This window comes from Triticum urartu, chromosome 2, assembly GCF_003073215.2.
Source record: "Triticum urartu cultivar G1812 chromosome 2, Tu2.1, whole genome shotgun sequence".
In the NCBI taxonomy this organism is placed as follows: Eukaryota; Viridiplantae; Streptophyta; class Magnoliopsida; order Poales; family Poaceae; genus Triticum; species Triticum urartu.
In genome coordinates, this window is record NC_053023.1 from 378,126,235 (window position 1) to 378,141,028 (window position 14,794).

The following is a 14,794-nucleotide window of genomic DNA, read 5'->3' on the forward strand; positions in this document are numbered from 1 at the left end:
AGAGAGAGAAAACAAGGCAAGGTAAACTGGCATGGCCAACTGCTAAACGGTCACATTTGAATTTAAATTTAAATAAAAATAAAAATTCAAATTGACTTATTTTTTCAACCTTCGACCCAGAACAATCATGTCTCAAATTAATCAAACTAACTAGTACAGATTATGTCAAAATCAATGTGATTTGGTGAAAAGAAATTAATTGTGTCATACTGAATGTTGTTGCTCTATGTGCACTCTGAAAACATCATGTACCATCTCCATGTGCCAATGAAGGAAAACCCACAACTTAGCCTCTCTTTATGCACACTTCTGACCTTGAGTAACCAAAGCCATGCACATCCGATGACAATTATACACAGGTAAGGAAGAATCACCAGCGCCTGAAAGAAATTCCGGATAAAATCTTCTCTTTTCTCTACACAGCGACGTCCTCGTCCAGCACTTGCGGGTCCGGAGCAATCTCCCGCAAAGATCTCTTGAAGGACGAGGAAGCTTCTCCCCCACTAATATGCGACCTAACTGAGCCTCTGCGATCAAGCATTCGCCCTGATGGCGACATGACCTCGTAGCTCTGGTAACGATTGCCCTGAAGAAAAGCAGACTGCCATGAGCTCCGCGATGACGAGCTCCTGAGCCTTGCAGAGTTGGACTGGGAACCCGCTCGGACCACCCTCAGCGGATTCTCCAGGGCTTTCAAGACGTAGCGAGCAGAGGGACGCCTTGAAGGCTTTGAGTTTAGGCACGTCTTTGCGACGATCGCCACTGCCCATACTTCTTCAAGATGGTCCTCATCAACGACAAGTAAAGGATCGATGATATTAGTAATGCTATCCTTGTCACTGATGCTGATGCGATTTGTTGTGCCCGCCAGCCACTCCTCGGAGCCAGCATCGTTTGATCCACTTACACCAAAATTGCCTGTTACTAGCTCAAGGATCACCTTCCCAAAGCAGTAAACATCGTATGAACAAGTTGCTGGTGGGCCTGAAAATGAGAAAGACACACAAAAGAGATAAATTTCGTTCTTTTTCTGATATCAGACTTTGTATATCAATTATGAAAGTAGCATGCGGACAAATGTGAAATATTTATGCACCTGATGTGTTCTTGTCAAGAGACCTGCCACAAGAAAGTGCCAGTTACCAATGTCAGTTAGGAACGTCAGTTCAGAAGACTGAAGAAGCTTAACAAAATACTACTAACATAAGTTTCTTCTAAAAAAAGACAAGAATGGAATTTGCTCAAGACAACAGAATCAGAGGGCAGTAAGTAGGTGTGTGACCAAACAATGATTTACCAAGTACCAACCACCAATCAATCAAAATACGCCAAAAAATAAGATTCATTATTCACTGATGTTTCTGCAATCAACAGTTTGCAGTCCTAGAAACTGGTAGTCAAGTAAACAACTCCAAATTCCTTACTGTCATGTCCTTATTTGGTGTGCATTTGGCAAATAAAAGGCACTTAATACCAGAACTCGTCACTGCTAGCATGCTGTAGTATCTTTAAGTTAGTACCAGTAAAATTAGTAAGAAAGTGGCCAAACAAATTGCTTACAGCAAGTCAAGTAAAACCACAAATATAAATTATGTAGATTAATGCCTCTAACTTCTTTTCTATACATAGGGTCATCGATGATTTATAAGTAGAGTTGCTTTACCTTCCATTTATTTCTATATGTATGCTCCTCGTATATTAATGCTATATAAGCCTTAACATCAAGATAACTCAGAGCAAACTTTACAACATTAAGCTCAGGAGTTAATTACCATGGTTATTAGATTCTTCTAAGCCTATCACAAAACATGTAGAAAAAAAGAATTAAACAGGTCGCAATCTCACTTTGATGATCTCAAGATCCGAGAGAAAACATTCTGGCTTCCTGCACTTTGCTGAGCGCATATGTTACTCATACTTCCCAGTCGCACTTCAAATTTATCATCAAGAAGCACACTGCTTGCTTGGATATCTCTACAGTTACAATGAAAGAATCAGAACTCAGAACATGATAAATCAAATATCAAGAACGATATTAAAGAAGAAGATTAGGGCATCAAGCAACATGCAGCTACGTGGAGATAAGGCCTGTAACTTAAAATACTTGACCTCACCTACTGACAAGTGACAACATTGACTAGTCAAAGTAATATAAGATGGCAACAAAAGATAAAGCAGTCAAAACAGGCAGATGGGACAGAAGATGACTACTACCAATTATGTCAAAAGTAATACAATACTGGAATAACTGATGACGTCCAGAGAGCAGTTGGTAAAATACGAATACAAATGCTACGCCTACGCTCCAATAGAGACGTGAGGCTTTGGTAGAGCTTATTTCTATTAAAAAAACTATTATCATATATCAAATTTATCTTCATTGTATAACTCTTCCTCAGATATTCTCTCGTGCAGCATATACGCTTTGTACAGAAACCACATGCATATATCAGAAAAACATACAATCAAGTAACATTTTTTACTTCCACGCAAAAAAATGTAACACTTTTTACTCAGCAAAACAATCAGAAAATGACTAGTCATACAAAACCATATACTTCTACATCAGGTCAATTCTTCTACCATATACAAAGACAAATCATATTCCTCTAATCTTTCGTTCAGACTTGGGAATAATAGGTCAAACAAAAGTTTCACATATATAATATTTCTCTCTCTTCAGCAATAATGCCTTGACAGATATGAATTTTACTGGTGTATTCATAAACGTCAAAAGCACAACCACCACTTAGAGGACCCCAGAAAGTATAAACTAAATGTAGCAAATTTATACCATAAGATTAAATACTCCAATAGCATATTCCACATGTACTGGGAAATGCACCAGCATTGATGTTTGGAGCATACAAAAGGCATAAAATACCTGTGAACGAATGGTGGGCTGCACTCGTCATGAAGGAAGCACATGGCCTCAGCTACACCAGTGGCGATCTTCAGTCTAGTTATCCAATCCAATGAGTGCAAGCCATCTTCAGTGTCCACAGGTTTCTTGTGCAATGCGTTGGTCAAGTCCGCCTTCGGCATATACTTGTAGGACAGAAATTCTTCGTCATTGTTGGCCAGATGGCCGAGCAACGGAACAATCCTCTCATGTGAGTACCTCGAATAGAAGTCCAATTCGCTTGAAACTGTGTTGATACTCTTTGTACCAATCTTCTTGACGATGACATGTGCGCCATTCTCCAACACACCATGGTAAATATCCCCAGAATGCCCATGCTTGAGGAGGTTGTCATCACCAAAGCCCCCGGTGGCATGGACCAATTGCTCATAGGTCAACTCACCAAAAACGGCAATCGCGTCCTTAGGAGTAGCATCGGCTCTCGGGGACACTGCTACTGGTGATGAGGCCACAGGATTTACGCTGCTGTCCCTCCTACGCATGCCGCGTGCACCTTCCTCATTTGTTTCCGCCCCTCTCCCACCTCCTCTTTGTCTCCTCCTCATCAAACAGAAAAGCAATGCAACTAAAAACATAACCATCAATGCTGCCGCGGCTGCAAGAACCCCAATAAGTACATTTTTGGAGATCCCACGGCTCTTCTCCGGTGATGGCTGAGGCAAAGGTGCAGGCACTGGAATATCAACAAGTCTCACCCCTTCCCTCCTATAGAAGTCTTCACAATCAACACGGCGGCGCTGACCAGAGACACCAGAGAAGCAATTCACGCTAACATCCACCGTTGCATCGGATCCATTCCAATTTCCATCGAGGTAGTTGCTTGACACGTCCACCAGCCGGAATCTCGTCTTGAGTGCCCCAATGGCATCAGTGGCCACACCATACAGAGAATTCCCTGAAATGTTAAACAACGATGCCGCTACATCACCGGCGCCGACAGAGACGCTGGGTAGCTCCCCGGTGAAATTGTTGGTGGAGAGGTCAAGAACGCGAAGGCCTTTGACGGAGAGCAGCGTTTCCGGAACCTGGCCCGAGAGGCTGTTCCCGGAGAGGAGCAACCTAGTCAGATTCCCCGATGAGCCGAGATCGGGCGGGAGCGTGCCATTGACTGCAGCGTAGCGGAGGTCGAGCACGGCGAGCGGCGGCGGGAGGCCGCGGCTGAACCACGCGGGCACCTCGCCGGGGAGCGGGAAACCGGAGGCGTTGAAGAGCTCGAGCGCTGTGAGGTTCCGCAGCCCGTCGACCGCGAACGCCGGCGCGCGGCTTGCGAGGCGGGTGCGGCGGAACCCCGCGACGCTGACGCCCACGACGCGGCCGGCGCGGCACATGACCCCCACCCAGGCCGTGCACGGGTCGGCCCTCGCGGGCCACTCCCGCGCCCGCAAACCCAGCGACGCCCGCAGGCTGTACAGCCCCGCCAGGTCCGACGGCGACGCGAGCGGCTGCTGCGCCACGGCCGCCGCCACAGCCCCCAAAAGGGCCACGGCGGCCAGGAGGAGGCGGCAGTGCGGCATGGGTGGAGCCGGAGCACCGAAGCGGCTGCGACAGTCTGGTCTCTAGGGCGCGGCCATGGAGGGAGGCGGGGTCAGAGGCGCCCGTGAGGTGTTTGAGGGAATGCTTCTGGCTCTGGGCGGCACGGAGACGTGGGAGAGGCAAGCAAGGAGGAGTTGACCGTGGCGGCGAGGCGGCGAGGCGAGACAAGCAAGAAACGAAACCGGCATGTGTGCGGGCGAGTAAACTAAAGAGCGATGTTCTGTGGGACCCTCTTCCAGCCGTCCCGGATCGCATTCACGTGGGCCCGTCTCACGGGCCCGGCGCTGCCCCGCTTCAATGCGGGCCGTGTCCTGCAGGTGGGAAGGCGGCCGGAATGCCGGGAACGGCTGGCCCACCTGTCTGTGACCCGTGGTCCGCATGGAAGCGTGGAGGCGTGAGGGGCGCTGGGTTTCACTGGCTTCTGGGCCCGCTTGGTTTCCACGCGGGCGGGCGGGCGGGGTCGGGTTCGCGGGCTCGATCGTGGGCTCGGACCGACCGAGGAATGTTCGTTTTGTCCATCCGCTTCTTGTCCTGATCGGTCATTGCTTCTTTCTTTTCTTCTTTATTAAACACATTACTGTTTGGAATTGATGGAGAGAGATCTCTAGGTTTACGCGTCCGGCTAAGCTATCGTCCAGTATCCTTTTCTCTTGGAGCCGAAGCTGTGCATGTGAGACGGCAGATGTGTCCACATGGAAGCGAACAAGCTCCATTTCAAAGAAAAAGAAAGTCAACTCAAAAAAATGAAGAAGCGGAACACCGCAACTTTGTGAAAGTTCAAACAAGAAAAGAAAAAAGAGACACCTCACTTATGTTGGATATATAATTACTTAATACTAGCAAAATATGCTCGTGCGTTGCAACGGAAAAAAAAATTATCCCTTATACACACCCGACAATATCAGCAAACAATATTCTTTAAAAAATCTGTACTGGCACAATTTCAAACAATATGAAAATCGACGTTAAGCCACTGGTTACATAAAGCTCGTATCCTCAGTTTATATGAATCATCGTATAGAGATTGGTAGTGCACTGTAAGAAATAGAGAGGATGACTACGTACTTGTTTTAACCTTTAGCATATGGTAGTTGGTAGGAATCAACATCCCCTACGGTGCCAATAATAGATTTTGTGAGAGCACAAACTGCCATATCTACTAAATTCAAATAGGGTAGAAAACGTAGGCATTCTCAAATACCTCATATAGTGAAGATATTTATTTAAGGTTGCATCCTAAAGCAATTTTAGAAATGATTAACCAGTGAGATAATAGCATAACTAAAATCTACATATTTTTGAGGGATTTTCATATATAACATGTTATATTTGGAGTTATGATTTGAAAGTTGTGATTTAAAAAAAAACTTTTGAATCTACCCGTAAAAGGAAAGGCCCATCGATGCTTTCGCGAGCATACGCCCACCAGCATCTAAAGAGAAGGGGGGGGGGATGACGAGAAAGGGGGAGTCGAACCTTGGCCTCTCGGATACAAGACTGACGCGCTTGCCACTGCACTGACTATATTCTCATGATAGATGAGGGGTTTGCCCTAAATGAAACAAAGCGAACGCATCAGAAGGAAAAAATGAATCATTTTTTTAACTTATGGGTGGCATAGTGGATAATTTGTGCCAACTTTAAGGGAAAATTTATGACATATCACCAGAAGCAATAGCCTCTTTATTATTAGGTAGAGATTGTGATTTATTGGAATATATAAATTATGATTAAAACTATTGTTAGATGCAACACTCTAGCATACTAGATGATCCCTGGAAAAAAACATACTAGATGAACAAGAAAAACTTGTACAATAGCATCGCAAATGCAGCACTAGTCATAATAAGTGGCTGGATCAGATTACGGCACGCGTACTAATCAGTTGTAGAAGAAGCGATAGGGTGACTGTTGCAGAGGCGTTGTTGTTGACGACGACGTTGGTGAAGACCGGCTAAAGCACACGACGATGGTGAAGACCAGCTGAAGCACATGATGTTGAAGACGTCGGTACTTGACGCCGCACGACTCGGATGGAAGACGACATGTGGCTACGAACTTGAACAGTCGTGCATAACGCTTCCCATAAACCTAATTCGCCCTCTTCCGGTGCAGGATCACAAGGGGGAGATGTTCCAGAGACTTGCTCTCACGCTCGTTACCGGCCTTCGGGGTGGAGTAGACTACGGCTGCAACGCAAGTAGCTAGAGGAGGCAAACCCCTAACTCGTTTTTATTGTATCTTTCACTGTGACTGGTAAGTCATATTTATAGGAGAACCCATGTAGTATCGTGTCGCGGTCACGATCTCAACCGACTTGGTTTCCAACTTATGGGTCAAGAAACAATCAACTTGTCTACCAAGAAACTAAAAATAAAACAAAACAACAAAAAGAAGTTGCGCTCCTCCCAAGCCATGGGTCATATTTTGACAGAACATTCATGCACATGTCGCACGTTGGCGCCCTTTGTCCCATCATGTGGTTGTGCCCGTGCCGACGAGGCGAGACTAGTGTGTGCATGTGTTGCCATCTTTCCTATCCTCATACCAATCACTTAGTGTAGTGGGAAGAACCCACTATATGAAGAGATCTCACACCTCCTCCATTAGCAGTATGGGACTAAACATTTACACAATCGTTTGCATTTATTCATGGATCTTTGAGATTAATTTCAGAATTTTCTGAAAATACACATGGGCCAAGGCCATTAATTCTGACATTCGCCCACCAAATCTCATATATCCATTTAGAGATTTGCTTGATATTGCTTTTGTTTAATATACTAATCTTTCAATGGAAACTCTTAAGTTGAACTTCTACTTAGAGTTTTAAATTACATCCTTCACAACTTGACAATTGACAATTCCTTGAATGTCAAGTTTTGTGTGAAGAGGTTTCACTCAAAGTCATAACTAATACTTGACTGTCAGTTGACGGAGTCGAATTCGGCAGATCTCCGATAGGGGGTCCTGAGCTTGTAGTCTTGACATGATGGTAATATGGCATGAGTTTTTACCCAGGTTCGGGCTCTCCATGGAGATAAAACCCTATGTATTTCTTGTGTTTGTATTGATTTGGAATTGAGTACAAAGTATAGGTGATCTACCGTGAGATCGTTGTGTGTCGATTGTGTCCTATCGACTAGCCCAGTGTCGGCTTATATAAGAATGCTGGAGGCCTAGGATTACAGGAGTCCTAGTCGGCTACGTTGGTGGAGGAGAGTCCTCCACGGATAAGGAGTCCTTGTCTTGAACGACAAGGCTTCTTGATGTTCCTTGTAGATCGCCATGGGCCACCCAAAGTGTCCCAGGACAAAACCGACAAGGGGGGTCCTCTGCCCGGCCCAACAGACCATGAATCATTTGATGCTTGCAAACCATGCCTCATGGGTAAGATGACTAAAACTCCGTTCTCCAGAACAATGGAGCGAGCCACTGACTTATTGAAAATAATACATACCGATGTACGTGGTCCGATGAGTGTTGAGGCTCGCGGTAGGTATCATTATTTTCTAACCTTCACAGATGATTTGAGCAGATATGGGTATATCTACTTAATGAAACACAAGTCTGAAACATTTGAAAAGTTCAAAGAATCTCAGAGTGAAGTGGAAAATCATCGTAACAAGAAAATAAAGTTTCTATGATCTGATCACGGAGGCGAATATTTGAGTTACGAGTTTGGTCTTCATTTAAAACAATGTGGAATAGTTTCGCAACTCATGCCACCTGGAACACCACATCGTAATGGTGTGTCTGAACGCTGTAACCGTACTTTATTAGATATGGTGCGATCTATGATGTCTCTTACCGATTTACCACTGTTGTTTTGGGGTTGTGCATTAGAGATAGCTGCATTCACGTTAAATAGGGCACCATCTAAATCCGTTGAGACAACACTGTATGAACTGTGGTTTGGCAAGAAACCTAAGTTGTCATTTCTTAAAGTTTGGGGTTGCGATGCTTATGTGAAAAAGTTTCATCCTGATAAGCTCGAGCCCAAATTGGAGAAGTGCGTCTTCATAGGATACCCAAAAGAAACTGTTGGGTACACCTTATATCATAGATCCAAAGGCAAGATATTTGTTATTAAGAATGGATCCTTTCTAGAGAAGGAGTTTCTCTCGAAAGAAGTGAGTGGGAGGAAAGTAGAACTTGATGGGGTAATTATACCTTCTCTCAAATTGGAAAGTAACTCATTAGAGAAATCCGTTCTCATGATGCCTACACCAACTAGAGAGGAAGCTGATGATGATGATCATGAAACTTCAGATCAAGTTACTACTAGACCTCGTAGGTCGAACAGAGCATGTTCCACACCAGAGTGGTACAGTAATCATGTTCTGGAAGTCATGTTACTAGACCATGACGAACCTACGAACTATGAGAAAGCGACGATGAGCCCAGATTCTGATAAATGGCTTGAGGCCATGAAATTTGAGATAGGATCCATGTATGAGAACAAAGTGTGGACTTTGGTGGACTTGCCTGATGATCGGCAAGCCATTAAGAATAAATGGATCTTCAAGAGTAAGTCGGACGCTGATGGTAGTGTTACTATCTACAAAGCTTGACTTGTCGCAAAAGGTTTTTGACAAGATCAAGGTGTTGACTACGACGAGAATTTCTCACTCATAGCGATGCTTAAGTCTGTCTGAATCATGTTAGCAATTGCCACATTTTATGAAATTTGGCAAATGGATGTCAAAACTGCATTCCTTAATGGATTTCTTAAAGAAGAGTAGTATATGATGCAACCAGAAGGTTTTGTTAATCCTAAAGGTGCTAACAAAGTGTGCAAACTCCAACGATCCATCTATGGACTGGTGCAAGCATCTCGGAGTTAGAATATAAGCTTTGATAAGCTGATCAAAGCATATGGTTTTATATAGACTTATGGTGAAGCCTGTATTTACAAGAAAGTGAGTGGGAGCTCTATAGCATTTCTGATATTATATGTGGATGACATATTGTTGATTCAAAATGATATAGAATTTCTAGATAGCATAAAAGGATACTTGAATAAGAATTTTTCAATGAAAGACCTCAGTGAAGCTACTTCTATATTGGGCATCAAGATCTGTAGGGATAGATGAAGACGCTTAATAGGACTTTCACAAAGCACATACCTTGACAAGATTTTGAGGAAGTTCAAAATGGATCAGTTAAAGAAAGGGTTCTTGCCTATGTAGGTTCTATAAAGTATGCCATGCTGTGTACCAGACCTATTGTATACCTTACCATGAGTTTGGCAAGGGGGTACAATAGTGATTCAGGAGTAGATCATTGGACAATGGTAAAAAATATCCTTAAAGGACTAAGAAAATATTTCTTGGTAATGGAGGTGATAAAGAGTTCATCGTACAGTGTTACGTCGATGCAAGCTTTGACACCGATCCGGATGACTCTGAGTCTCGATCTGATACATATTGAAAGTGGGAGCAATTAGCTAAATTAGATACATGCAAACCATTGTAGACATAGAAATTTGCAAAATACATACGGATCTGAATGTGGCAGACCCGTTGACTAAATTTCTCTCACAAGCAAAACATGATCACACCTTAGTACTCTTTGGATGTTAATCACATAGTGATGTGAACTATATTATTGACTCTAGTAAACCCTTTCGGTGTTGGTCACATGGCGATGTGAACTATGGGTGTTAGTCACATAAAGATGTGAACTATTGGCGTTTAATCACATGCCGATGTGAACTAGATTATTGACTCTAGTGCAAGTGGGAGACTAAAGGAAATATGCCCTAGAGGCAATAATAAAGTTGTTATTCTATATTTCCTTATATCATGATAAATGTTTATTACTCATGCTACAATTGTATTAACTGGAAACTTGATACATGTGTGGATACATAGACAAAACACCGTGTCCCTAGTAAGCCTCTACTGGACTAGCTCGTTAATCAAAGATGGTTAAGTTTCCTAACCATAGACATGTGTTATCATTTGATAAACGGGATCACATCATTAGGAGAATGATGTGATGGACAAGACCCATACATTAGCTTAGCATTATGATCGTTCAGTTTTATTGTTATTGCTTTCTTCATGATTATACATATTCCTTTGACTATGAGATTATGCAACTCCCGGATACCGGAGGAATACCTTGTGTGCTATCAAAAACATCACAACGTAACTGGGTGATTATAAAGGTGCTCTACAGGTATCTCCAAAGGTGTTTGTTGGGTTGGCATAGATCGAGATTAGGATTTGTCACTCTGAGTATCGGAGAGGTATCTTTGGGCCCTCTCGGTAATGCACATCATGATAAGCCTTGCAAGCAATGTGACTAATGAGTTAGTTGCAGGATGATGCATTACGGAATGAGTAAAGAGACTTGCCGGTAATGAGATTGAACTAGGTATGAAGATACCGACGATCGAATCTCGGGCAAGTAACATACCGACGACAAAGGGAATAACGTATGTTTTCATTACGGTTTGACCGATAAAGATCTTGGTAGAATATGTAGGAACCAATATGATCATCCAGGTTTCGCTATTGGTTATTGAACGGAGAGGTGTCTTGGTCATGTTTACATAGTTCTCAAACCTGTAGGGTCCGCACGCTTAACGTTCGATGACGATTTTGTATTATATGAGTTATGTGATTTGGTGACCGAATGTTGTTCGGAGTCCCGGATGAGATCACGGAAATGACTGTTGGGTTTCGTAGTAATTTCAAAAAAATTCCTACGCACACGCAAGATCATGGTGATGTATAGCAACGAGAGGGGGAGAGTGTGATATACGTACCCTTGTAGATCTACAACGGAAGCGTTAACTGGGTTGATGTAGTCGTACGTCTCCACGGCCCGACCGATCAAGCACCGAAACTACGGCACCTCCGAGTTCTAGCACACGTTCAGCTCGATGACGATCCCCGGACTCCGATCCAGCAAAGTGTCGGGGAAGAGTTCCGTCAGCACGACGGCGTGGTGACGATCTTGATGTACTACCGTCGCAGGGCTTCGCCTAAGCACCGCTACAATATTATCGAGGGCTATGGTGGAAGGGGGCACCGCCCACGGCTAAGAATATGATCACGTGGATCAACTTGTCTCTAGGGGGTGCCCCTACCTCCGTATATAAAGGTTCAAGGGAGGGGGGCCGGCCGGCCAGGAGAGGCGCGCCAGGAGGAGTCCTACTCCCTCTGGGAGTAGGACTCCCCCCTTTCCTAGTTGGAATAGGATTCGTGGGGTGGGAAAAGAGAGAGAGAGAGAGAGAGAGAGAGAGAAGGAGGGGGCGCCGGCCCCCTCTCTCCTTGTCCTATTCGGACTAGGGGTGGAGGGGCGCGCGGCCCAGCCCTGGCTGCCTCTTCTCTTCTTCCACTAAGGCCCATATACCTCCCGGGGGGTTCCGGTAACCTCCCGGTATTCCGGTAAAATCCCGATTTCACTCGGAACACTTCCGATATCCAAACATAGGCTTCCAATATATCAATCTTTATGTCTCGACCATTTCGAGACTCCTCGTCATGTCCGTGATCACATTCGGGACTCCGAACAACCTTCGATACATCAAAATGCATAAACTCATAATATAACTGTCATCGTAACCTTAAGCGTGCAAACCTTAAGCGTGCGGACCCTACGGGTTCGAGAACAATGTAACATGACCGAGACATGTCTCCAGTCAATAACCAATAGCGGAACCTGGATGCTCATATTGGCTCCTACATATTCTACGAAGATCTTTTATCGGTCAGACCGCATAACAACATACGTTGTTCCCTTTGTCATCGGTATGTTACTTGCCCGAGATTCGATCGTCGGTATCCCATACCTAGTTCAATCTCGTTACCGGCAAGTCTCTTTACTCGTTCTGTAATACATCATCCCGCAACTAACTCATTAGTTGCAATGCTTGCAAGGCTTAAGTGATATGCATTACCGAGAGGGCCTAGAGATACCTCTCCGACAAGCGGAGTGACAAATCCTAATCTCGAAATACGCCAACCCAACATGTACCTTTGGAGACACCTGTAGAGCTCCTTTATAATCACCCAGTTACGTTGTGACGTTTGGTAGCACACAAAGTGTTCCTCTGGCAAACGGGAGTTGCATAATCTCATAGTCATAGGAACATGTATAAGTCATGAAGAAAGCAATAGCAACATACTAAACGATCGGGTGCTAAGCTAATGGAATGGGTCATGTCAATCAGATCATTCAACTAATGATGTGATCCCATTAATCAAATAACAACTCTTTGTCCATGGTTAGGAAACATAACCATCTTTGATTAACGAGCTAGTCAAGTAGAGGCATACTAGTGACACTCTGTTTGTCTATGTATTCACACATGTATTATGTTTCCGGTTAATACAATTCTAGCATGAATAATAAACTTTTATCATGATATAAGGAAATAAATAATAACTTTATTATTGCCTCTAGGGCATATTTCCTTCAGTCTCCCACTTGCACTAGAGTCAATAATCTAGATTACATAGTAATGATTCTAACACCCATGGAGCCTTGGTGCTGATCATGTTTTGCTCGTGGAAGAGGCTTAGTCACCGGGTTTGCAACATTCAGATCCGTATGTATCTTGCAAATCACTATGTCTCCCACCTGGACTAGATCCAGGATGGAATTGAAGCGTCTCTTGATGTGCTTGGTTCTCTTGTGAAATCTGGATTCCTTTGCCAAGGCAATTGCACCAGTATTGTCACAAAAGATTTTCATTGGACCCGATGCACTAGGTATGACACCTAGATTGGATATGAACTCCTTCATCCAGACTCCTTCATTTGCTGCTTCCGAAGCAGCTATGTATTGCGCTTCACACGTAGATCCCACCACAACGCTCTGTTTAGAACTGCACCAACTGACAGCTCCACCGTTTAATGTAAACACGTATCCGGTTTGCGATTTAGAATCGTCCGGATCAGTGTCAAAGCTTGCATCAACGTAACCATTTACGATTAGCTCTTTGTCACCTCCATATACGAGAAACATATCCTTAGTCCTTTTTAGGTACTTCAGGATGTTCTTGACCGCTGTCCAGTGATCCACTCCTGGATTACTTTGGTACCTCCCTGCTAGACTTATAGCAAGGCACACATCAGGTCTGGTACACAACATTGCATACATGATAGAGCCTATGGCTGAAGCATAGGGAACATCTTTCATTTTCTCTCTATCTTCTGCAGTGGTCGGGCATTGAGTCTGACTCAACTTCACACCTTGTAACACAGGCAAGAACCCTTTCTTTACTTGATCCATTTTGAACTTCTTCAAAATCTTGTCAAGGTATGTGCTTTGTGAAAGTCCAATTAAACGTCTTGATCTATCTCTATAGATCTTTATGCCTAATATGTAAGAAGCTTCACCGAGGTCTTTCATTGAAAAACTCTTATTCAAGTATCCCTTTATGCTATCCGGAAATTCTATATCATTTCCAATCAGTAATATGTCATCCACATATAATATCAGAAATGCTATAGAGCTCCCACTCACTTTCTTGTAAATATAGGCTTCTCCAAAAGTCTGTATAAAACCAAATGCTTTGATCACACTATCAAAGCGTTTATTCCAACTCCGAGAGTCTTGCACCAGTCCATAAATGGATCGCTGGAGCTTGCACACTTTGTTAGCTCCCTTTGGATCGACAAAACCTTCCGGTTGCATCATATACAACTCTTCTTCCAGAAATCCATTCAGGAATGCAGTTTTGACATCCATCTGCCAAATTTCTTAATCATAAAATGCGGCAATTGCTAACATGATTCGGACAGACTTAAGCATCGCTACGGGTGAGAAGGTCTCATCGTAGTCAACCCCTTGAACTTGCCGAAACCCTTTTGCGACAAGTCGAGCTTTGTAGACAGTAATATTACCGTCGGCGTCAGTCTTCTTCTTGAAGATCCATTTATTCTCAATTTCTTGCTGATCATTGGGCAAGTCAACCAAAGTCCACACTTTGTTCTCATACATGGATCCCATATCAGATTTCATGGTTTCAAGCCATTTTGCGGAATCTGGGCTCACCATCGCTTCTTCATAGTTCGTAGGTTCATCATGATCTAGTAGCATGACTTCCAGAACAGGATTACCGTACCACTCTGGTGCGGATCTCACTCTGGTTGATCTACGAGGTTCAGTAGTATCTTGTTCTGAAGTTTCATGATCATTATCATTAGCTTCCTCACTAATTGGTGTAGGTGTCACAGAAACAGTTTTCTGGGATGCACTACTTTCCAATAAGGGAGCAGGTACAGTTACCTCGTCAAGTTCTACTTTCCTCCCACTCACTTCTTTTGAGAGAAACTCCTTCTCCAGAAAGTTTCCGAACTTAGCAACAAAAGTCTT

General features: G+C 43.8%; 1 protein-coding gene across 1 annotated transcript; it reads right to left on the minus strand.

Annotated features, from left to right (window-relative positions):
- Nucleotides 1-71: 71 nt before the first annotated feature.
- LOC125537388 (probable LRR receptor-like serine/threonine-protein kinase At2g16250) lies at nt 72-4,637 on the minus strand. Its single transcript, XM_048700695.1, has 4 exons — nt 2,885-4,637; nt 1,846-1,974; nt 1,097-1,119; nt 72-984 (listed from the first exon to the last, which is right to left on the minus strand). The coding sequence occupies exons 1-4, from the start codon at nt 4,435-4,437 to the stop codon at nt 416-418; spliced, it is 2,274 nt and encodes a 757-aa protein (XP_048556652.1). The 5' UTR covers nt 4,438-4,637; the 3' UTR covers nt 72-415.
- Between the last annotated feature and the right edge of the window lie 10,157 nt (nt 4,638-14,794).